Here is a 24,986-nt window from a genome sequence, read left to right as displayed (position 1 = left end):
GTCCCAGTCCCAGTACGCCGTGACCGTAATCCTAACAATACATAACTGCGCTATTTCCCGCTGTGAGTTTGCTGGTCTTGCGGTCTTGTCCTGTCCAATCACCTGCAGCTGTCTTACCACAAGCAGCACCAACACCTGGTTGCCATGGCAACACCCTCCTAATTGGCTGACCTGGCTGGACACTATGTGATTGTTGTTGCAATACTTTTTATTACCTCTGAGGAACCAGCTTTCCTGTCAGGAAAGTCAGGAATTATCTACCAAATCTACCAAAGATCTGTAGTCAATGGTGTGTGTTCAAAATTAAGCATCATTGGATGTGTGTTTATTGGGTGATGTGTGAAGGAATGGCTTTCTTGTCATCTCTCTCTCTTTATCCGTAGAGCTTAAGGGACTGACAGCACCCAGTGGAATGCAGCCATTCTTTTCCTCCACAAAAGAGAGCATGAGAAGGGAACAAAGAAGGTCTTTGTGTCCCTTTTCCACCCTCTTGCTTTCTCCCCCTCCTTATTTCCCTCTCTGTCTTTAGCTCCCTCTCTCTTTCCTCTGCGGAGGCCATTGTGCTCTCAAGCAGCGGTGTCAGGAGTCACGAGCACTGAGCTTGTTCACTTTTATTATTTCATTCAGCTTTTCACCTGAGAGTCTGCCAGCACATGTGCATGTTTAAGCAGAACTTGGTGTGCATTTCCACTTTAAGATGTTTACTTTGGAAGTGTGTGACCAAATATTAACATTTGTTATTGTATTTTTTATTTCAGATCATTTCCACATAATAAGTGTCGAAATGGTTTGGTTATTTCAGTCTTAGAATTTATTTTTATTGTATTTTATTTAGTCTTATTTCAGATCATTTTCACCATAATTAATGTTGAAATGATTTGGTAATTTCAGTCTTAGATATTTGTATTTTTTTCAGGATGATAATTTTTAAAAAAAATTATTTATTTATTTATTTCGGATCACTTTAACATAATATATGTTGTGAATGGTTCATTTCAGTCTTAGATTTATTTTATTTTATTTGTAATGATGTATTTTTTTCCCCCAGAAAAATTCACACAATATATATTGAAATAGTATTTTTCAGTCTTAGATTTTATAATTTAATATATAAAATCTAAAATAATATATAAATAATAAAATAATCTAATATATAAAATATATATATATAGCCTACTGTATAATGGATTTTTATATTGTAAGATTGAAAATCTAGGTCTTGGAAAATATAATTGTAAAAGGCCTTTAAAAATGAATGATGAAAACTTCATAAAACAAAACGTTTAAATCTGTTAGTTTTTATTAAATCCCCTGGGACATAAAAGTTCCAATAGTCAACAGCGTTGCATTTATAGAATAGAGAGGGATGAGAGCAAATCTTGTTTACTTCTCTAGACCTTCCTTTCAGCTCCTCCTCTGCATGTGTGCTTGTCTTTTCTGCATGGCACCATCCTTCATCTTTCAGTTCTGTCCTTTTCATGAGAGAATGCTTCGTTTCCAAATCCTTATTCAAAGCCAATTTCACAGCACTGGAGGAAAGGAGTAAACCGCTGACACAGCACAGCGATAGAGGGATGACAGGAAGTAAAGAAGGAAGGCAAGGAAAGTATGGGTATGGAGAGTGTGTAGAGTCAGGTCGAGGAGAAGAAGATAGTGATGTGGATGTTAATATTAATATAAGAGATTAGAGGTGGGAAGCAGAATATGTGAGTAGAGCGACAGCAATTTCCCCTCCTTGCACAAAGTGGTCAGTAATCACTCCGCTCCAGATTTCATCCGGGTTTTCCATTTCCTGCTGCTCGCTTGCTCCACACTCGCAGGAGAAAGAAACCCAACTCATCTGCTTAAGACCAAATTTGCATCGTTTTTTTATGATGAAGATCTGAGCATGGAAAACATGTCCAAACATGGAATTTCTGTCACCATTTTCCTACCTTCATGTTACTTGTTTTCTGTGGAGCACATAAGTGAAGTTTAGCATGTTTTTCTCAACTCATCCTTTTAAAATCCCACACATGACATATGATCACATTTAATTTTCATAAAACTTTTGGTAACACCTTACAATAAGGTCCCATTAGTTAACATTAATAAATATATTAACTAACAATGAACAATACATTTGTTACAGTGTTTATTCATTTTTCATTGCCTTTAGTTAATTGAAATAAAACTGTTCATTTTTAGTTCAGATTAGCTCAGGTACATTAAACAATCTTAACAGATACATATTTTGATTTTAATAACATATTAGTACATTTAGTGAACATTAACTAAGATAAAAAAGTATTTTTCATTGTTAGTTCATGTTAATTTGTGTTGTCAACGAATTTTAACAAATGGAACCTTATTTTAAAGTGTTACCAAACTTGTTGTAAATGTGTTTCACAAATTTTATTTTTATATTATTCTGACTGCTAATCTTCTGTTAACAATGTGCAACAATTGTTAACATTTGCATTATGGCCCTTTAACAGGTGTTATGCGTGTGATGGAGCATATTGGAGAGATTGAAATGAGAGTAAACACAGACTAAATACTCCTTGCTCCAGGCAAAATAATGCAGCTCAGCTCCCCTCTCCACACCGTTCACATTCTGTGGTAGCAAGATGCTGAGCAGGTTGGAGGAGAACAGACAGGGAAGCCAGAATGGATTGATTTTGCTCTAAATGTGTCAGAATGGTTAATTGACAATGAGAGGAAAGGGGAATGAGAAAGGAAAAGATCAGTTAGAGTTGGGAAGAAGGGAGGGGAAATGTAAAGTGCCACAACTGAATCACACAAGCAGACAGAAGCTTCTCTCCGGCATCCAAATGACACGTGCTAGCGTATCTGCCGCAGTCACCCCCCTTTCCGTTAAATACACACACATCCTCTTCTCTCGCTGCCCGATTATATGCATGTTTATGTAAATCAGGTCATTAGGAAGATGCAGTGTGTTCTTCTGGGGTAGGGGCAGATGGAAGATGAGGGAAGGAAATCATTTTCTCCTTTTCCAGTGTTGTGGGAAGTTTGAACATTGCTGAACTAACCTGCTGCATCACACTCTACATCTGATTCAGTGTGGTGAAGGTTTTGATCCCAGTGACCCCAATCTTTGGAGTCTATTCACTTAAAAGATCAGTTCAGATTCAAACACTGATTTGTTCAGTAGGTTACATTTTTAAGCCAGGAGTTGGAAACCAGGGGTTCATTTTTTTTTGGTGCTTTATTCAGGCTGAATTCAGAATATTACGTTAGTATTCTAGCACACTACCCTCACTATTTCTGCCATGAAGATGTAGCAGAAAGTAAGAGTTGTATGGTATTCCAAATCAAAAAGGGTGAAGCTTCAATGTGCCAAAGAGTCAGATATAAGTTATTGAATGGAAGTCAAAGAAAATGTTTGTTTGAAAACACACACTTGTTCACAAACTCACTGTATGTACACACTTCATTCCAGTCTATTTCAGTGTCTGTGAGTTTGTCACTCAGTTATTCTGGCAGTTCCTGACTCTGACATTATGCTGCTTTGTGATCTGGACTGTTTGGGATTTTGCACTGAGAGAACTCTGAAACATTGTTCGCTGTAGCTAAAATAGATTTGCAACTCCTTTATACCATCTTCCACCATTTCACTTTTCTCTTCTTTCTCTACGTTCCTTGTTTTTTTCTCACTCAAAAGGCTAGACAGTCTATTGAAATGAGTCAATTGTTAAGCTCACTTTCCTTCCTCTGATTATTTTCCCTCTCATTTGCAGTGTTGTTTTCTCTTGGCTTCTTTTTTCACACATAAGAACTGATGCACACATGGTAGTGCGGAGGATAAAAGCATACTCTCTGGCTGTCTGGACATATAACATGCTAAGCTCAATAGAAGTATACGATTATGCACATATTGCATTGTCTATGTATTTTGCATAAGGTTTTCTTCATGGCAGATTGCTGACATGCATGCAGTCTTTGTAGAATATGAGCCTGGCATCTGTCATGACACACTCACCATTATCTTTAATTTCGCATTGTACTTTGAGATGGCAGCATGTGAGTTTTGGGTAACAGCTGCTGACAGTTTCTTTGTTAAATTCATTTGTACACCTGCTCTCTATTTTAAAGCAAACTGCCATGTATTTTTTATTTTTTTTATGGATGTGTAGCTCTTTGTATTATGTTTGTATATAGTTTTCCCCTTTTACAGTTCAAGCTTCTCTTTAAGCTTTGAGTCTGTATAATCTGTGGCTCACACTCAGCTGTCTAACAGCATTTTTTTTTAAATGTATGCATCTTATTGTGAAAAAGGGGCTCATAATTTATCAAAATGTTGAAAACATTTCCGGTGAAACGACAGACCTGTTCCTGGTGATGCATACTGAACTTCTCCAATCAGTTTTCCGCTTAAACTACGCGCCTTTCCTACAGTCGACTGCAAATTTGCATTCAGATCTGCCTCCTTCCAATCATCAACCAATAGATAGAACCAAGTCCCACCCTACTTTTTTTCTTTTTCAATAATCCATTTACTCGGATGCATATCACAATATGAAAGAAAAGATCTGTTGCTACTTTCGTTACATCACAACTTTTAAAGGTGATGTGTGTAAGTTAAAATACTTTCTCTTATAATCTACCAGTTGCAGAAACAAATATTAAGGGGTCATATGATGCGATTTCTTGTTTTCCTTTTTCTTTAGTGTGTTAGCTATTAGTGCAAGTATACGATCTGCAGAGTTACAAAGCTCAAAGTGTCAAACCAAAAGAGATATTCTTTGTAAAAGTTAAGGCTCAGCCACACCTTCCTAAAACGCTTCTTTCAAACACATCCCCACAAATCTACGTCAGTCTGTGGGGGGCGAGTTTCAAAACACCACCCAAATGTATACGCAAAGAAAGAAGGCGTAACTTTTATTCTCGCTGTATTATTGTTGCCGCCGGCGCCACCATGTCGTGGAGACACTGTATTTTTCGTTGCTAAAGCCAAACTACTTTGTTTGGCCTTCCAAAAGAGGACACAATTAGAAAACAGTGCTTAAGCTTTATTTACAACACTGTTCCAGAACAGTACAACTAAGATTTTTGACTGTGTGCTGCGCATTTTTCGGAGGACTGTTTCCAGAACCTGGGAGAGTAGCTACTAGGCCGGCTGTGCACAAAGACTGATTCTAAAAAGTGGGGAAATTCCATCCTTGCATGTTCATTCTGGTGCTTCTTACTCACAGTCTGTAAGTTTTCATATTTTAAGAATTTGCTACTGACTATTCAAACGTGAGTTTTGAGCAGTATAGGGTAGCGCTTGCTTGTAGTTTCTACCATCACAAATGCAGACATAGTTTTATGTTTACATAGTGTTCTCACACCTGTAGTGCCATGCGTAAAAAGACAGTGTAATTCATTATAATCAGTAATTATGTCCCCAACGAAATAAAACCTTACCAATCTGATACGTTCTGGTCCAGTCGCGCTGGCAAAGTTGATCAATCAGCTTGGTCATCTGCATTTTCCAGATCAGATTCGGGCTCGAATTGATAAGGTAGTATCGACATTAACACCTGTCATTAATGCTTTGGGAGCTGATGTTCCAAATATGGTAAGGGGCGTGACATTTCCATCACACGCTTAAGGGTTTTTGGGCCAATCACAATGCACTGGATCACTGGCCAATCAGAGCACACCGCTCTTTTCAGAACATTGAGCTTCGAAAAAATCGACGTGTTTCAGAAAGGCGGGGCAAAGAGGAGCAACAATAATGTACAGTATGTGTAAAATAATGACTTTTTTTTAACCTAAAACCGCGTAAACACATTGCATTAAACCAAATACACAAAATAATGTTCTTTTTAGAACCATCATATGACCCCTTTACTAAGCTATGCATACTGTATGCTGATTCCTTTGAAGTGTGTAAGCTCTTTTACACTGTCAAAATATTGCTCTGTTTGTTAGCGCATCCTGACCAACTCAACCAATGGTGCAAGTTTTGTCTGACCAATGATAGATGTGGGATGTTTGGGAGGAAAAACTGCTTTGAAACAAAAAGTTTTGCAGTTCTGTTTTTGGAGATTGGAGCGTTTCATTTTAATCTGCAAACAAAAACGATTGTCATTTTGTCAAATCTTTTCTGTACTATCTGCTATACATTACGGAGGCGGATATATTCTTTATCTGAAAACACACTGCTGGCTAATACTGCCTGAGCCAAGCTCAGTGCCAGCCACTTGTCAATCACACCAAGTGCCATGCCGACAGGCCTCTTGGGGGCAGGATTAGTGTACATATTCTGACAGGTATAAAAATGCTCTTATCCTGACAGCCAGGTGTGTCAATGTAACCATCATAGTACCAGAATCAGCATTAGATATTTGAATACACTCGCACATACCACTCACTTTTACATCACTGCAGGGCCTGTAAGATACAAACCAGGGTGTACATTTAAAATAGCTCCTATTGAATAAATCTAGTGTCAATGAGTCATATAAGTACATTTAAAGAGGATTCCTATCGGTACTCTGGAGGCATGATATCTTCATTACTCACATACTGAAATAGTATCAAGTATATTTGGCTTTTGAGTTAAAGTGAGATATTAAAAACTACTGTAAGATCACTTACAATGAAAAACATCTAAATTAATGGAACAACAACAACGACAAATATGTTTTTGTCAACATTAAGTCTCTCACCATTACACGTGGAGATAATTATGGATGGAGAGGAAAATATATCTGCTCATCTCAAAATAAACCTGACAGGGTGATCAGTACCCCAACTCGAACAAGAGAGGACTTGTATCATCTTAAAAGAGGTTTATTTTGCAACAATGGCCAGATAATATAGGCTTAAAGTCCCCCTGTGGTGATAATCAAGTTTTTAATGTTGTTTATATGTCTATCTGCTGTTTTAAATATGCTTTAAGACAAAACATGTGCAAAGTCATAAGTCAACACCATTGCTGAGTATTTTCTCCTTAAAACGGCAGTGAAAAAAATACATCATGCTGATTTTTAGAAGGCAGACTGAGATGGCCAATGGGAACATGGTTTGTGTAACACTAGCAACACACTATCTGTTTGATAACGTGGTCAAGCAAAAGACTAATCATATTAATTATCGTTATGTGTCTAACGTTGTAGAGAGCGATATATAAAATGCATTACATTGACTTGTAGGCTATACGAGTTGACCGAGTGAGTCTCTGAGCTTGTGTGAGTGGAGGCTGGGCTAGTTTGCATTTTCTTGGGTCCGGATATATCGACTCAATGAAGCAAGGGTGTAGAGTTACATTCAAGCTATTGAATAAAGATTTTCACAGGAAATTTTTTTAAATATGACATTTTGGTGATCAAAGATGAGTTTTCATTTATTTGAATTTAAACCTTTTTTTTTATGCCATAAAGTGATAGTAGAATGTTATGAAAACTAGAACACTGTAGGAATTTAGCTGCAACCGTCAAATATACTGCCTAAATGCCATTTTACAAATATCAATCAATTATATCACAATACAGTACATCATATCAGATCATATATGTAGCCATAGGTGCCAATTTATATTTCTGCGGGTGGGTGCCCAGAAAGCCCACACTCAATACACACCAAAAATCAGCTTGAAAATGCTAACTCATGAAACAAAGGTGAATCCGTTATTTCTTTACAATTTAAATGTACACTGTGTCATTTCATCAGTCAATCGTGAAAGTCTGTTTGTTGATGGCTTCTAGCAACGTTAAATACCGGATAGAAGACAATTCTAGAGAAAGAGCAAGCAGAGAATCGCGAGTGCATATAGGACAAAGTTTGAGGGCACACACGTAGTATCTGAGCGAGAGCAGAGCCATGAGACCACTGTATATTTGACAACGTGTGTCCAGTTTTGTACGAGAGTGAAGGAAATCCACCTGTGAATGGAGGGATTCGTGCTTGCGCATTACATGGATGTGCTCTTGACATTTATCATTAAAAATGAATCATTGAATCAATTATTTAAAATTAACTATCAAAATGAGTAGTGTCTGAAAGCTGCATTTTTAAATTATTATTATTGGTTAAAATGAATGGAGAATATCTTTTATAACCATTTCCGTGGGTGCTCGATTTGTTCGTTATTTTTTGCTGTAATTATTTATTCATGTGATTTAGAATTTAAAATATATATTTTTTTGTATTAGTGAATGTCTTGAAGCTTGTGAACTGGCTGCCAGCAGAGCTGTTTTGAGCAAAGGTTTAAATCAGGCTGAAAACATTGCTGAGATGTTTTGTTTCTTTTTGACATTTGTGTTTAAATGAGGTCTGTTATTTAAGCTGCAGTCATTTCATGGCAGCCCACTGAATTGAATGAGCCGTGCCTCCACTGGGTCCCATTTAGATGAGCCTGTCTCTTTCGGTATTATCTAATAAATTCACATTAACATTCCTGGACTTAGTTTCAACTTGAAATACTCTGATGCTAATGCCCCTAAACAACGTTGTGCAAGCCTGGCACAGCAATGCAACTGATATGGCTAATGCTGCGAAACAGATTGCAGTAACAAATCGCTAATCCACTGGCATCCACTCTCCAGAGTCCAGAGGTGACTTACCTCATTACAGGGGCCATCTCTTAGGAAATGGGGAAGAGGAGGACAGGAATAGTAAGAGACTGCTTGAGAGGGGTCTAGTGTGATCCGGGCACGCTGTGAAAAAGGACAGGTTTAAAGGTGTAGAACAGTCAGACGCATGATCAGGTGCTTGAGAGATGCTTGAGAACCGTATGCATTCTGATGTTCGTAAAGATGCTTTATGCTTGGGCTGCACAATATTGGAAAAAACTGACATTGCGATATTTAGTTTTTCTGCAATATCTATGAAAAAATAAAGAAGTTTTCAACAAATTACTTGAATAGCTATTTGAAAAGAATAAATCATTCTAGAATGAGTGGGGAGATGGTTTTAGGTGGTGCATTTGCATAAAAAAAAGAAGCTGAAATATTACTTTTTAATTTGAGGACTTTTTTTTTTTTTTTGAAAAAACATGTAGGGCTGAACGGTTTGGGAACATTTGACAAACATTTGGGTGTTCATACTTGGGTTTACTTTTTACAAGAACCAAATCAAACCTCTTTCAATAACCATAAAATACTATTGTACTATACAATTTTTACTGCAAAATTACAACCCATTATTTCATTTTCAAACAACAAACCATCAAGCTTTTATTTTAACAGTTTGCCAGCAAATAAAAGTATGGCATGGGGTGTGCGATATCACGGTTTTTGATCGTGGACGATAAAAATATCTTCACAATCTACTTTTGAAGAAATATCATAGTATTGTGCTACAGTGCATTCTATCAGTTACAGTTATGGCGCCTCCATCTCAACATACTCTACAATGCGACGTACATTCACATCACATGTTAATGCAGAGGTGGAGTTACACTCGGGACACTGCAATTCACAAAACTTCATTATGTGCATGTGCTTTGAAGCCTTGTCGGTTAAACATTTCATTCGCGTGCTGATGCGCTGTTCTAACATGCGGTTTTCTGTGCGCATGAACCCAAAGCGCACAGAAAAGCCTGTCTAACAGCGCCTGGTTACTGGACTAAGTTATCTTTTGAGTCTTATTGAGTCTTATTTCAAGTTTATTAGATGCTTGCCAGTCTTAAAGTGACAGTATATCCTAATTGTAAACAAGCTGCCGCTTGTCCTTAAAGGGATAGTTCACCCAAAAATGAAAGTTCTGCCATTATTTATGGTTACACTTTATTTTAAGGTGTCATTGTTACAGTGTAATTATATATTTAAGTACTGAGTAACATTAAGCAACTACGTGTACTTACTATAGGGTTAGGATAGGACTAGGGTTTGGCTGATGATTAGTTGCATGTAATTATGAATAATTTACTTTTAGTACTATAGTAAGTACATGTAACATAATAGATAAGGACACTGTAAAATAAAGTGTTACCTTATTTACTCATTCTAATGTTGTTCCATCCAAACCTGTATTAATTTCTTTCTTGTACGAAGACATTTTGAAGAATGTGACTAACCATTAACAAACAGCTGCTGGTCCCCAATGACTTCCATAGTAGGAAGAAATATACTATGGAAGTCACTGGGGACCAGCAACTGTTTACCTACAATAATAACTTTTATTTTCAACAGAAGAAAGAAACTTTTTCATTTAAAACAACTTAAAAGAGTAAATGATGACAATTTTCATTTTGGGGGAACTATCCCTGTAATGTTAATAAAACAACAAAACACAGGAAGAAAATCACTCACTGCTCTTGACTGAGAACTTTAATAGTAGCATTAATAAGAATCAATGTATAATTTATACAGTGAAGTCTATTTAGTATTTTATTTTAATATTTGTTAATTTAATTTCTTTGTTGAATGCTACTGTTAAATACATCCACTGTAGCTGAAACAAATAAAGCACTGTTTATTCCATTTGTATGTTGTGTATATGTAATGTGTATCTTTGTTCTTATTTCTGTTTGTTATTAAAAAATAAGAACAAAGATTTTTATTTTCGCCACTTTGGCTGAAATGTCTGCCATTCTTTTTTTATTTTATATTTTGTTACCTTTTTAAGGCTTTGGTTTTAAAATTGGGACATTAGTTTGGCTGTAATACTCAGTCAAACCAACATGAAAAAGAATCGTAATAAACTCGTGAATCGTGATTTTTCTGAAAAAATATCACCCACATATGGCATAACTATTTTCAGAATGAAGTGCTATGGAAACACTGTATCATGAACTACATGTGTAAATAATGCTACACTTCACTCTGAAACTGGTAGACAATCACACTAAGCTATATTTTCATATTGATTTTATTTCGATATATCCTGCAGCACAACTCTAGGCATATTTGTTTAATGTAATATGGCCTAATAAGCCAACATTTGCTAATGGTGGACTGTGACTACTGCCACATGCATTGGGTTTTGTTGAAATATGACGGATGTTGTAATTATCAGGGTTGAAGAAAGCTTAGTGTGCCTGTGTTTGTGCTTAGGGCTCGGCTCCCTACTGGGCCCTAACTGCAGACGGAGAATATAAACATAAATTGATGTCACACTGTAGCTCTACCAAGAATTTCTGACATACTTTTCTGGCACCCTGTAAAGACACTAGCATCTCTGCTGCATTCATGCATTGATAATCAAGAGCACACAAAGTTTAGTGCTCAATTATAGAGGTTGCTGGTTACTTCTGTATGCAGAAGTAAGAACCAAGTTTTGGTTCCGGTCATCCTGTCATTGTGCTTTAGACTACCATCACACCCTCTGCAGATGGTAGTCTAAAGCACAATGACAGGATGACCGGAACCAAAACTTGCTCACGCTCCAGCAGTTAGCGCTGCATTTCCATTTCACTTATTATTTATTCATCATTTTGAGTTACTCTGGTCTATAAACTAACGTGACATTAACTATCGAAGTAAATGATTAGATATGTTCCTATTTCTTTCTTTTTCAGTCTCTCAGTGGCATCAAGTGTTTCGGTAAAACGTGTAATGCTTTGCAGAGTAGCGGTTAACCTTACAAAAATGCTGAAAATGACAGTTAACATATGATGCCGGCCAATTTAATCTGCTTAGCACACGGCTATAGACAAAATGACAGAGCATGTCTTATTGCGATGCAACTTTTGAAGCTCTAAATTGAATTGTAAGGCAGCCAACAACCTCACAATGGCAGTTTTGAGCATGTGAAAGCCCAAGACTGGCCAAATGTAGCTGTCAACACAGTCAGGTACTGACTGATGTCTTAATCATAATAAAGCAGCATTACATTTCAGAGAGTACACATTATTTTACCATTTTACGCACCTCTGGCAGCATCTGAGGAGGCCTTCACTCCTCAGACTTTTTATACTACATTTTGGCAAATTCCAACTCCATATTATTCATCAATTCCTCAAGCCGGATGTCCTTCCTCTGCTGCTTAAGCTGTTGTCTTCTAGCACTCTTCCTCTTCTTCACTGTAGTATTCGTCTGGCTCACCTATGCTTGAGGTTGCAACATGCTCTCTTCGCCCCTGTACCCTTTTGTTAACCTTTGTGGTTGGTAACAGAAAGTATCAAACTCAGGAACCTAACTTTCACAACTGTTGCTTATTCCTCCTACAGTATCTTATGATAAACAAAGGAAGTATTGCAGTTACTTAATTTCATAATCATTCGAGCATATATGGCATTTGCTTAAAAGCAAGCAAATAACATAACATTGAAATAGGTAAATAGCAATATCAATCTCAATTTCCAAAACAATATGTATATGTAACGGTACACAGAAGTTACGGTTCAGTTTTGGGGTCAAGGTTCGATACAAGTTCGGTACAAAAGGAAAAATGGTCACTCTTTAGATTTGGGTCCAATTCTCAGCTCACTATTAACTAACTATTAACTATGACTTTTGCCTCAAACTCGTGATACTTATTAGTTAGTAAGGCTGTTAAGTTTAGGTATGGGGTAGGATGAAGAGAATGAAATGGAATAAGGCCATGCAGAATAAGGAATTAATATGTGCTTTATGAGTACTAATAAACAGCCAATATCCTAGTAATATGCACGCTTATAAGCTACTTGTTAATAGTGAGAATTGGATTTTTGTTTTTTTAATTACATTTATCTCACTTAAATGTTTGCTCACTCATTGTATTTGTGTTTTTACAATGGGTAATTTTGTTGTTAAGAGTTTACACAACACAAGGAAGCTTGATTTCAATCTTTAAATTAAATTGAAAAAAGATAATAATAATAAATATTTTTACACAAAAATATTTAAACACCATTAAATATCATTAAACACAAAATACAATAAAATAATTTATATAGTGTTTCACATGGTCTAACACTAGTATTCAGAAATACTACCGAAACTGAATAAAGTTATCAAATGTAAAATAACACTGGATAGCCTTTTAGTCCTGCATAAATTGTCACGGGGACACACAGGAAAGTACGTAGATCCAAATGCAGTATGGCAGTAGTTGTTTAATAAAGTGTAATCCATCTCGTAGTCATCCAGGCAAGGTTCAAAATCCATGATAGCAATCCAAAATACAAGTACAAATACACAAAACAAGAAACAGGCAAGAACGCAGACCAGAAGTGTAGTGACTATTAACCCTCTGGGGACCAAGCTGTTTTTGGGGCCCTTGAGATGTTCTGACATGCTCTGACATTTGTGCTTTTTTCAGTTATTTATAAACATGTTAATGGCAAAGGTGTAAATTCACTCTATATAGCACAAACAGGCCTACCATAATATGCGAGCAACATGTATGTAGATGTTTGTATTTTTAAGAGAATAATGTTTATGCGTGGTTATTTAAAAAAATAAAAATGAAAGTTGCTGAAATAAGACCACAAAACTCATACAAAATATGTGCCCACAAGACTTTTGACTAATGGATGTTTTCTCTTGGAGTTCTAGCTTCAAAATTATGTGAAAATAGTCTTGCTTTATCGTTCACAAAAAAAAAATACATTGATTTAAATGGTGTAAAACAGGTTTTGCTTGGAAATCCAATATGCGAGGGGGAGGAGTAGTTTACACCTTAGATTACCCAGTCCCACCCACTCTGCATAATGACTCTGCATAATTAGCCATTCATTCAGGTGTGACACTGACTGAGCCACAATGCAAGGACAAAATAGCCTATATATTTAGAAGAAGACTTATATTGACCATTTAAGATTTTGCTTACATCTATCTTGTAAATATGTTTTGCTATTTTATTAAAAAGGTTACAATTACAACAATAATTACAATTTCAGCAATATTTCTGCAAAAAAAGTACTCTTTCTTTGTAAAAAAAAAAAAAAAAAGATTATAGGCCTACATTTTATCATATGTATTCATTAGTTTGAATATAGCCAACATTGGAACATCTTAGTCTATGACTTTATTTTTGACAAAATAGTATTTTATATATATGAGCAGAAAAGCTTATTTGATGTGACAGTATATTCTACAGTAAAAACTGTACCCAAATCTAGTCAACAAAATGTTGTCTTTCATACTTCGCCTGACTGTAACGCAGTAACTGTAACTGTAAAAGCAGTTTATTCTTTCACACACAGACGCGCGATTCATATTTAGGCTAAACAGTCTTTACAAATATGTACCCTTCATTCATCTCACAGAAACGCTATTCATATTATAGAAACGCGATTCATCTTTTTGTTTACATAAGCCTACAACGTTATTCCATAACGTTATTCCACATTAACACTTGAGAAAGGATAACTTAGCCTACCTCACTCCTCAGCGGGATCTGCTCCTCATATCAGCACGGAAAATTTTCTCCATAAGGTAGGCTATATTATGCCTCTTTGTTTACAGCTGATGTGGGGGCGTTTCACAGACTGAAATGGTTCTCAGAATTTGCGTTTGAATAGCACACGCTCTCCGGGGCGTGGTCAAATTACTTTTGAATGGCTCCTAATGAGCTCGACTGGAGTCGCTCTCTTTTTATACAGATTACAGAAGCTGATAATATTTGTTTTTTATATAAATTACTTCATTTAAAAGCTGCGATCTAAAGCTTTATGCCCGTGGGTCTGTTTGCCTGTTTGACTGAATTTTCGCGGAGTTATAGATAATTTTCGAACGCGTTTCAAATGGGAGTTTACTGACAGAGAGAAGGCAGAAATAGCATCATGTTAGTTTTTCTTTATTTGTCAAAAAGCAAAACACTTTATTTGTATTGTGAGTATACAGAAAAAAAATTGAAACTGAACAGGATCGATTGATGTATTACACGAAAATGAAAGATCAAAATTAACAGAGCATTTTGTGTTTATTTTTCATTGCGTTTTTGGTCCCCAGAGGGTTAACAATGACTCCGTGACAAGGACTAAAACAGACAGGGTATTTATACACAGAAACTAAACAATGTAATGGGAAACAGCTGCATGCAATGATGAGTGATGAGAACAGACAAAGGATTATGGGAATTGCGGTTCCAGAGTGAATGGTGACAGGAAGGGAAAGAGACCTCTAGTGGACACCCGGGGAAACACAAACCAGACACTGTGACATAAATTAAATGGCTATTAATCCTGATTCCTTAAAACTATCTTTTGTTGTTTTATCAACATTAATAACAGACACATATTAGGCTACTGTCACTTTAAGAGCTAGTACACAAATCCATTATACTGTTTTCATTATACTGTCACATGAGTTTTATGTTTATTTAAGACATAGGCCATAGGACTGTGTTTACAAGGATACTCAAAAAATAACTCCCCTTGGTTACTCGCTAGCTGTTTGTGCCAGCGACTATGTTTATGCCCATAGAGGAAACGATCTCTTGGAGAGCGTGCGAGTACTGAATAGTTTAAAATCGCTTGAATGTTTAGATTGGGACACACTTAACAACTGAAAGGCCGATTATGAATAGAATTTGATACGACTGATTATGACCAAGCGCGCCGAGTCTCGTTCAGTCGGTGTTCACAGTCAGTGTTTAAAATCTGCTGCAGTCGTTGGAAAGTCATCTGTAAGTGTGTTCAGTTCAGTCTTAGAATGTTTCAGCTAGTCAATAAGTGTGTCCCCGGCATTAAAAAGACATGCAAATGATAGACTTTTGTGATGATGCAACACTGGGCCGATTGTGCAAGTAACAATTCCGTCAACTGTCCCGAGTCGACTCCCAAAACGAAAGAGTCTAGCTGCTAGTATCACGGCCTGCAGCGTGCTTGGCGCTTGCCTTGTGCAGATGTAATGTGGTGATGTTTAGCGCATTTTGAGAGAGAAAGAGAATCACTCACGCTGTTTGTGAAATTGCGTCTGGCAAAAAAGTTTTAAAATGACTGATTTGATCTTATAATCTATGTGGAATAATTTACTCATTCAACCTACATGCTAAAGAAAATGAATGTTTAGGCTATACAATGCAATACCTTTGTGTGTGCGGGTGTGAAATAATAATCATTCGATTAAATTTTCTTAGTCGATCGTCGGGAGAATTAACGATCGACTATCGATTAATCATTAATATTTTTATATTGAAATTCATTATTTCTTTAACTTTTTATAAATTAAAAATGCAATGAAAATACAAAAATACAGTTTGTTTGTCCTCGATGAGATGTTTATTACAAGAAGATCAACTTGTGGCAGTGAAACTGGACGTTCGGTAGACTTGAAGATTCCTGCGGTGCTCTAAACCAGCGGAACCTGCAGCTGCGAGCCGGCGTTCTTAAACAGAGACCCATGGCCACTTCATCCGTTTTCTGTGATCGGATAGCTATCCGGTCGTGAAAAGACCAAATCTAAATGCCCTCCGAAACGCATTCGAGACGGATTTAAATCCGATCGCTCAAACCACTTCAGGAGGAGATCTGAGACGCATTCCAGACGAAACTGGACAAGAGTAAATGCATCTGGTTGTTGAAACCACATATGCAAATTTGACTTATCCCAAAAATGATAAGAAATAAACGTGTGAGAGCGTGTTATAGGCTATATGTCATGTTATATCCAGATATGACGACGCTACTTCAACACGCATCACCACAGATGAGCATCTATTCATCAAGCCAACGTGCAAACTATCGCAAATCAAAGTTAAAGTCATTCATCAACACACAATCATCTTCATTAAAAGTAAAGAACCGAAATGATCTTACCAGGGCTGTTGCCGCAATATGTTGTTGCGGTCTTTGATTTAGAAATTTTCGCTGATGATCAATAAAATGCAGCTCATATCAGTTGCTTTCGATGACGTGCAACAATTTAAATATGCATATAGCGCGGGAATTCAAGATCTGATTTATATCCGTTTTGCAAAAACACATTTATGTGACCAGGTGTAAATGGAATAGTTTTGATAAATCAGATAGCTATCCGATCTGAGAAAACGCATGAAGTTCCCATAGAACTTCTGCACCAGTCTACTGATTTCTGTTGAGAAAGATAAGCATGTTGACATGATCTGGGATCAGACGCGACCGCAACCTGGTGACAGCCAGTCCAGCCGCCGAAAACACCCGCTCTGAGGGGACTGACGTTGCCGGGATGCACAGGTACCTCCGCGCTAAAATTAATTCCATTGCTTCAAGACTCACACTACGCAACGCAACCTGCATTAGTTTAATCGATAACAAATAAACGTGATCGACGAAATTCTTAACGATCAATTATCGATCGTCGATTAATCATGCCCATCCCTAATTGATATTAATAATTGTATTACTAGGGCTGGGTCTTGACACAAATTTCACAATTCGATTCGATTTCGATTCACAAGCTTGCAATTCGATTCGATTCCGATTCAATTCAATATTGATTATTTTGGATATCAGGTACAATACATGGCAACTTTTCTCAAGGAAAACAAATCTCTTAACTAATGCTGTAAACTATGGGAGTCAGTTGTAGCCTACTAGGCTTCATTAGCCTACTATTATTGAAGGTTAAAATTAACTGATTTGTATACTAACACTTAAATTACACTTATATTTATTTTTATAATAATAAAGTTATATGAAATATAAACATTTACATTTATGCATTTGGCAGACGCTTTTATCCAAAGCGACTTACATTGCATTATCCTATACATTTATACATAGGTATGTGCAATCCCCTGGGATCGAACCCACAACCTTGCGTTGTTAACGCAACGCTCTTACCACTGAGCTACAGGAAAGCTAGACACACTTAAATGGTGGCTGTTATAAAAACTTGCCAGATTTATTCAAACATGCATCTAATATTGAAGAACATAAAAAATTATAATATGTAATATGGTGCATATATTTAGCAAAATGCTCCTCTTTAGAGTAAATTTTTCTAGCTGACTAATGAGTTTATGGTCACTGGATATGTTTTTTCTGAGGTAAATGTGACGTTACATGACATTGTTTACAAGCTGTTTTACTGACTCTTTCCACGAATGAAACACTGATTGAGCGATTCCATGTGACATGATACGGATTTCGATAAGTTGTACTCTATCTTTTAACACACTATCATTTGCTCATTCACGTTTATTTCGCGCTGTAACTGGTATTATTAAGGCGGAAGAGAAGATCATGTGCGCTCCGCACTGCTGCTTCTCTTGAGCTGAGCTGCACCAGAGTGATCTCACACCACAGCGCCAAAACAGTATTTATGTTTTTGAATTTCGTGAGAAACTGGACGTAATTTGAAATCTGAGACTTTGTTTCATAGCAATAGTAACAAAGCACAAATATTACTGCGATTTATTGGATGGGATGCGCACTACAATGTTCCATTCACTCATCAACTGAAAACAGGATGACTAGCCTAATCGATTCTTGGGATTTAAGAATCGATATCGGTTTGTAAAAATGAGAATCGATTAAAATCGAGAAATCTATATTTTTTTTACCCAGCCCTATTGATTACTCTATTTTTCTGTCTTCATTTTTTAAAATGTATTTATTTATAACACTATTATTATTGTTATTTATTATTATTATTATTATTATTATTAATAATAATAATATACTTGGCCTTAACCTGATACTTAATCTGCAGCATGTGCTCTGACAAGATGTTTTTAGAAAGTACCAAATGACTGTCCAGCAGAGGTTGTGTGGAGGCCTTATGTAAAGATGGTTTGGGCTTGTATTATGTTAATGATTAACTTTAGTCTTTATCAACGCTAGAAAAAGGGTGAGAACAAATTAGTTTGTTCGATCCTGTTGTGAATCCATATACACTTTATCCATATCTGATCTCAGCTATGTTTTAGACTCTTTTTTTTTTTCTGCCTCTGCTATCACTCCTGTGCATACGTTTAATATCTGAAAGAACAAAACACTGATACAAAATCAGTACTTGGAAATCAGGGACATTTAATATGTTGATAGAATGAGTTGCTGTTAAAGAGGAGAGAAATAAAGAGATGGAGAAAGCCAGTCAGACGCTGCAGCCTTGTTGTAAGTGCTGTCATGGGAGAACAGTGCAGAAAGGCACATGCACCCGGTCTAAAGGGATTTAAAGAGCTTTTAGTATGTGAGAGTTTGTCTGGTGAAGATATCAAGATGCTTTAATGTGTTTGGAAATTTCGCTCAAGCTACAGCTTTTATTTTCTCTCTCATTTCATTTTAATTCATATTGCTTTATTGGCATGACATATATACAGTGCCCTCCACAACTATTGAACCCCCTGGTAAATATGATCAAAATTGGCTGTAAAAAATAAATCTGCATCGATTATCCTTGTGATCTTTCATTCAAAAAATGTGCAAAATTCTAACCTTTCATTGAAGTAAAAGAATTGAAAGTGGGGGGAAATCACATTATGAAATAAATGTTTTTCTCCAAAACATGTTGGCCACAATTATTGAAACCCCTAGAATTTTTTACGAGTAAAATATCTCTGAAGTATATTCCCATTAATATTTACCTTTTTTAGTACACCAGGGTGACTAGGAACATGAAACTGTCCAGCTATGACTTCGTGTTTCACAGGAGTTTAAATATGAGGAAACACAAAGGCCAAATCCCCTTAATCATCCATCACAATGAGTAAAACCACAGAATACAGTTCTGATGCGTAGCAAAAGATTGTTGAGCATCACAAACTAGAAAGTGGCTGTAAGACAATAGCTAAAGAATTGAAAATCCCCATTTTGACCATCAGGGCAATAATTAAGAAGTTATAACCAACTAAAGATGTTATGAATCTGCCAGGAAAAGGACGTGTGTCTATACTGTCTTAATGCACGGCGAGTATGAAAGTTTGAGTGGCCAAAGACTCTCCAAGGATCACAGATGGAGAATTGCAGAGATTAGTTGAGTCTTAGGGTCAGAAAGCCTAAAAAAAAAATTATCAAACAACCCCTACATCCCCACATGTTGTTTGGGAGGGTTTAAAAAAAAACCTCCTCGCTCATCCAAAAACAAATTCCAGCAAATTTAATTGTCAGACACGACTGGATCTTCAAACAACACAGGGTTCTGTGGTCAGATGAGACTAAAACAGAGCTTTTTGGCAGCAAACACACTAGATGGGTTTGGTGAACACAAGGATAAAAAGTACCCCATGTGTACAATTTAATATACCATTGGATCTTTAATGTTGTGGGCATATTTTTCTGCTGGAGGTCCTGGACTTCTTGTTCAGATACATGGCATTGTGGATTCTATCAAATATCAACAGATAAAAAATCAAAACCTGACGCCTTCTGCTAGAAATCTTATAATATGCCGTGGTTGGATCTTCCATCAGGACAACGATCCAAAACAAACATCAAAATCAAAACAAAAATTTGTTGTGGAGCACAAAATGAAGCTTCTGCCATGACCGTCTCAGTCCCCTGACCTGATGAGTGGGCTGAACTGAAGAGAAGAAGCACCAACATGGATCTGGGAATCTGAAGGATCTGGAGAGATTCTGTGTGGAGGAATGGTCTCTGATCTCTTGTCAGTTATTCTCCAAACTCATCAGGCATTATAGGAGAAGACTCAGAGCTGTTATCTTGGCAAAAGGAGATTGCAAAAAGTATTTAATAAAAGGGTTTCAATAATTGTGGCCAACGTGTTTTGGAGAAAAACATTTATTTCATAATGTGATTTTCCCCCCACTTTCAATTCTTTTACTTCAATGAAAGGTTAGAATTTTGCACATTTTTTGAATGAAAGATCACAAGGATAATCGATGCAGATTTATTTTTTACAGCCAATTTTGATCATATTTACCAGGGGGTTCAATAATTGTGGAGGGCACTGTAGGTACATATTGCCAAAGCATTGCACAAAGCAAAACAAAAACATACATAAATTACATCCATATATATATATATATATATATATATATATTTATATGTAAGCATATTAACAGTACCACTATTGCGGATGTGTTCACTCAGTACCTCTTAGTTTGTGGCGTTTATAAATATGATATGCTACTAAAGAGGAAGTAGGTCCTAACTAAGATTTTAAATTTGTGGCCTTCGCATGAAAATATTTATTGTAATTAGTATCAGCCAGAATGTCTATATTTGTGTATCTGTACTCTTATTTTTTTTAAATAAGTAATATTTTATTCCCACTAGAGTATTGAGTTTGTAAATATGTAACTGTAAGGTAAATGTGTGCTTGAGCTAAAGGTGTTTTAGTGTGCATCTGATTTAAACAGAAGCATCATCACGAGCTCTCAGGGGCTTCCTGCAGCTTTTAGCGTTGAATGTGAGAGTGTGTCTATTCTCCCATTAGGAGTGCTAATGTGTTTTAGCGTTAACACATAAGAGAGAGACTTACCACAGCGCTCTCCCTGCAAGAGTGAGACGAGAGGGAGGCAAGAGCAGGAGAGGAAAGAGATTAAGACACTGTGAAACTTTTTAGGAGATGATGAGAAACTCAAAATGAAGCTAATTAGTAGAGTGCGAGATGACAGGAAGAATTAATGCGAGATAAACCGTTTTGAAACAGTAAAAATGGTACACTGTAGTCCCGTTGTTATCGGCTCATCCTTTCTCCTTTCTGTCATTTGCTGCAGTTGAACGTCTATTTAGCTGCATTTGCAGTTATAATGACTGCAAATAGAGGCTTTTTAGATGTTGGCACCTCAGCATCTACTCATGGAGAGGGAAAAAAGGGAGAAGCTGCAAATTAGATTCTGCTCATCACCACAGCAACACCGACAGTAGGTAGATTTTGTGTTCCAGGACAAAAAGTGGCTTGTTAGATTTAATTGAAGTGAGCAGGGCTAATGGAAACTTATGGAGTACTGGACTTCAGTGAGAATCGCAGTCAGGTGAGGCATGCGTCTGATGCTGCAGAAACTCATCCACACTTACATCTCCTGTTTTATGAGTCACTGTGTGCAGTGAGTGAATGAACGGGGATGTAGCGCAATATGCTGCTGCATTCATTACGGATTTGGAGTTGTTTTTATTCCAGTCCTCATGAAAGCAGAGCAGATGACAGAGCGGCTCAGCGCTGGCACAGGAACATGGCACCAGCACAATATGAGCAAATCGAAAGTTATCTGTTTCCGTGTAGCTTGTATTTCAGTCTATCTAGGCTTATAGAGCACATCAGTAAGGTTTTAGAAGTAAAAAAAAAAATTCCAATTTTCTCCATTGAGAAACAGGTTTTTAGCAATAATGTATGAACCTTTCAAGAGAGACGCTATGAGATTGCTTCTGTAGATGTCATAAGCCAAGTACAATTTCACCTTCATTTAGCATAAAATGGCTTAAATACGGAATATTTACCCTCAGACATCCAAGCTTTGACAATGGTGATGTATTTATGTTTTTTTATTCTTCTTGAAAGTGTTTTCAGCAAGATTTTGTTTTGTTTTGGGGTGAATTTTGGAATTTAAGTTGAATGTCTTACAATATATATTTTTTTATATTTCATCTAATTTAGTTTAAGTATGCTCGAATTTTAATACTACACAATACTATATTTAATACTGCATATATCATAATAATTTGATCTGATTCTGAACGCATCTATTTTTTTGTCAAGTTGATACTCTCCACAACATACATGGCCCCAACATTTACGCCTTAACACAGAAGATCAACTTACACATTATGGTTATTGTACACTGATTTTGCCATACTGTTGCTTTTATTTTTATGTGCTACATAAATTGTATTAAAATGCAAAAAAATTGTTACCTTAATAAATAACTTCATCATCTGTCGAACTCTAGTAGAGGTAGAAGAAGAAAAAAAAAGATATAAGAAACAAAACCCTCCTTATCTTTAAATATAAATGATGAATTTGCAAGTGTTACATTCTTTTTAAATCATTGAAAAGGCAGATATAAACGATTGCTGAATGGGATTCACTGCCGGGCTACCCCAGAAGAGGCTTGTTTATGAGTTTAGATGCTACTTCTAGCAGTCTTGGACTACAGACTTTGACTCTCTGTATAATACAGCTTTTGAAATCCAAGCCATTTCCATATCACAGAATTTGTGTGACCCCTGTGGATGCAGCAGCACTGTGGATAATGGAAGATGTGTGTGCAAGTGAACATATGCTAAATATCGAAAATTACACAAAAGTGTTGTTGTTAATATTGTAGTGTTATTATTTAGATAAACATTGATTTATTGCCCAGCCCTAACCACACATAAATAAGCTAAAAATTAAGAATGAAGAAAAAAGTAGTTAAATACTTGGTTTGAAAATGTCTAATCTTGTTCCAGAAGTATTAGCAATGGTAGCAGTGAGCAAGCAGTGACCTTGTTATGTGACTTTAGCAAGTGGTGACATTCAACATGTACATTATTTTTCTCCACTACAACCATTGCTGTGATACATTTCAGAGTATCAGCTTCTGTTATTAGTATTTTTAACCCATGTTTAGTGATCATAGGTATTATTTCTAAGTGTTACAAATTTGCTATAGTGAGTTACGTTGAGGATTTATTTTTTTTTATTTTTTTCTGGATATTGATGTATCTTTTTCTTATCTTCCACAGGCTGCCGCTCCGTCACCATGACGACTGAGGAGTGTCCCGTGCCGCTTGGCGTGAGCCAGGTGGGGGCGGGGCTGTGCGAGGACTTCGGCCCCTCTCAGGGAGATGACATCATCGAGGAGGTGGGGCCATGCGATGATGCGGGCAGTGACCTCAGCACTTTGGTCGTGCCATTTCCCGAGTTGGCGCCAGTGGTTTTCTTCTGCCTCAAGCAGACCACTTGCCCACGCAACTGGTGCATTCGCATGGTGTCGAACCCATATCCTTTATTAGCTGGAGCTTACAGGTCGTGAGTAGAGTGTGATTTCTAACAATGGCTATCACGCATGGGTTGACTTGGAAGAAAGGTATTTAATTGACACAATAGCCAATCGACTTAATCCAATTTCTACTGCTGTTAAGTCAGCAAGGCAGTGATTAAGTGCTGCGAGATCGCAGCGACAAGCTGATCTAAACACTGCGAGTGACAGCTTGACGCAAGTGGCTTGGCGTTGGGCATGTCGTTGTCAACGACGAGAGTTTCAGAGTTGAGACAGTGACAGTGACATTGAGTTACAGTGTCAACATGTGAAAATGCAACTGGAAAGTCAAGGAACATACAGTCTGAATTGTGCAGTTAAATAATGAATTACCAAGTTGAAATATTAATGAATAACTTGAATTACATAGGTAAGGGTTTAAAGTGCATCGATAATGTATTCTTGGCGCAGTTCGCAAAGCAGGACTGAGTTCTCTGTCGTTTGAAGTTTGAAAGTTGATTTTTCTTCCTTTTTTATTTATTTCTGCCAGTTATCCGTGGCCGCCTTGGGGACTCAGACTCCTTTGGAAAGTGTCTTAAATCGAATTTCACGTCACTGTGTTGGTTTGGCTGACACTCTCATTTGGCTGGGCTCAGTGAAAACCTTTTATACACGATGGGCACAGGTCTTCTTTTCCCCACACAGGCCCAAATCTCCCAATGCTTGAACAGCCACAGGGTGCTAATCAGCACCACTCGCTGTTACCACAAAGACAAGCACGCTCAAACAGCGTTGTCTCCAGCTGCTAGCCGGCTAGTGAGCGGTAGCAGGAAATCTGCAAACAGAGGCACTTTCTGAGAAGACATTAGCACTCACACACGTCTACACAGCATGCCAAATTAATTCCAATGCCTTAATGGGATGTCTCAGTAACTTGTTATGATTTTATTACATGTAGGTAGCAAGGGAGAGAGAGAGAGAGAGTGAAGGATGAAAATATCCTTTGATTACTTTATTTATGGTCAAAAGTGAGATTAATTTTACATGCTTTAAATAACAGGACATTCGAGCTGTGAATTTGCAATGATGTAGATGCAGAAACGCATTTCACACTTCTGGGGAACTAGGGGCTTATTGATATCGTATGGTTTACATTTCAGAAATATTGAAATTAAAGTGGAGTACTCTTTATCAAGCCCAAGGGGCAATTTTTAAATTATTTAGTAATAAGAGAGATTAGATAAGGGAGGAAATTATCTCCCTCCTCCTTTCCCTGCATATTTAATATGTTGGCAAAATGAATCATTATCTTTTTAATAGTTTGTGCACATTGTTGCCCT

At 36.9% G+C, this 24,986-nt stretch overlaps 1 protein-coding gene across 1 annotated transcript in view; it reads left to right on the top strand.

The window, feature by feature from the left end:
* Positions 1 to 24,986, top strand: part of cacna1ia (calcium voltage-gated channel subunit alpha1 Ia) — a 274,744-nt gene that overhangs the window by 76,996 nt on the left and 172,762 nt on the right. The window contains exon 3 of the mRNA XM_082142182.1: positions 23,411 to 23,668. Within this exon, the coding sequence (XP_081998308.1) occupies positions 23,428 to 23,668 (241 nt within the window). The 5' untranslated portion in view covers positions 23,411 to 23,427. The remainder of the gene's footprint in view (positions 1 to 23,410; positions 23,669 to 24,986) is intronic.

Source organism: Leuciscus leuciscus (genome assembly GCF_965113295.1).
Source record: "Leuciscus leuciscus genome assembly, chromosome: 1".
In the NCBI taxonomy this organism is placed as follows: domain Eukaryota; kingdom Metazoa; phylum Chordata; class Actinopteri; order Cypriniformes; family Leuciscidae; genus Leuciscus; species Leuciscus leuciscus.
This window is presented reverse-complemented; position numbering and strand designations above follow the sequence as displayed.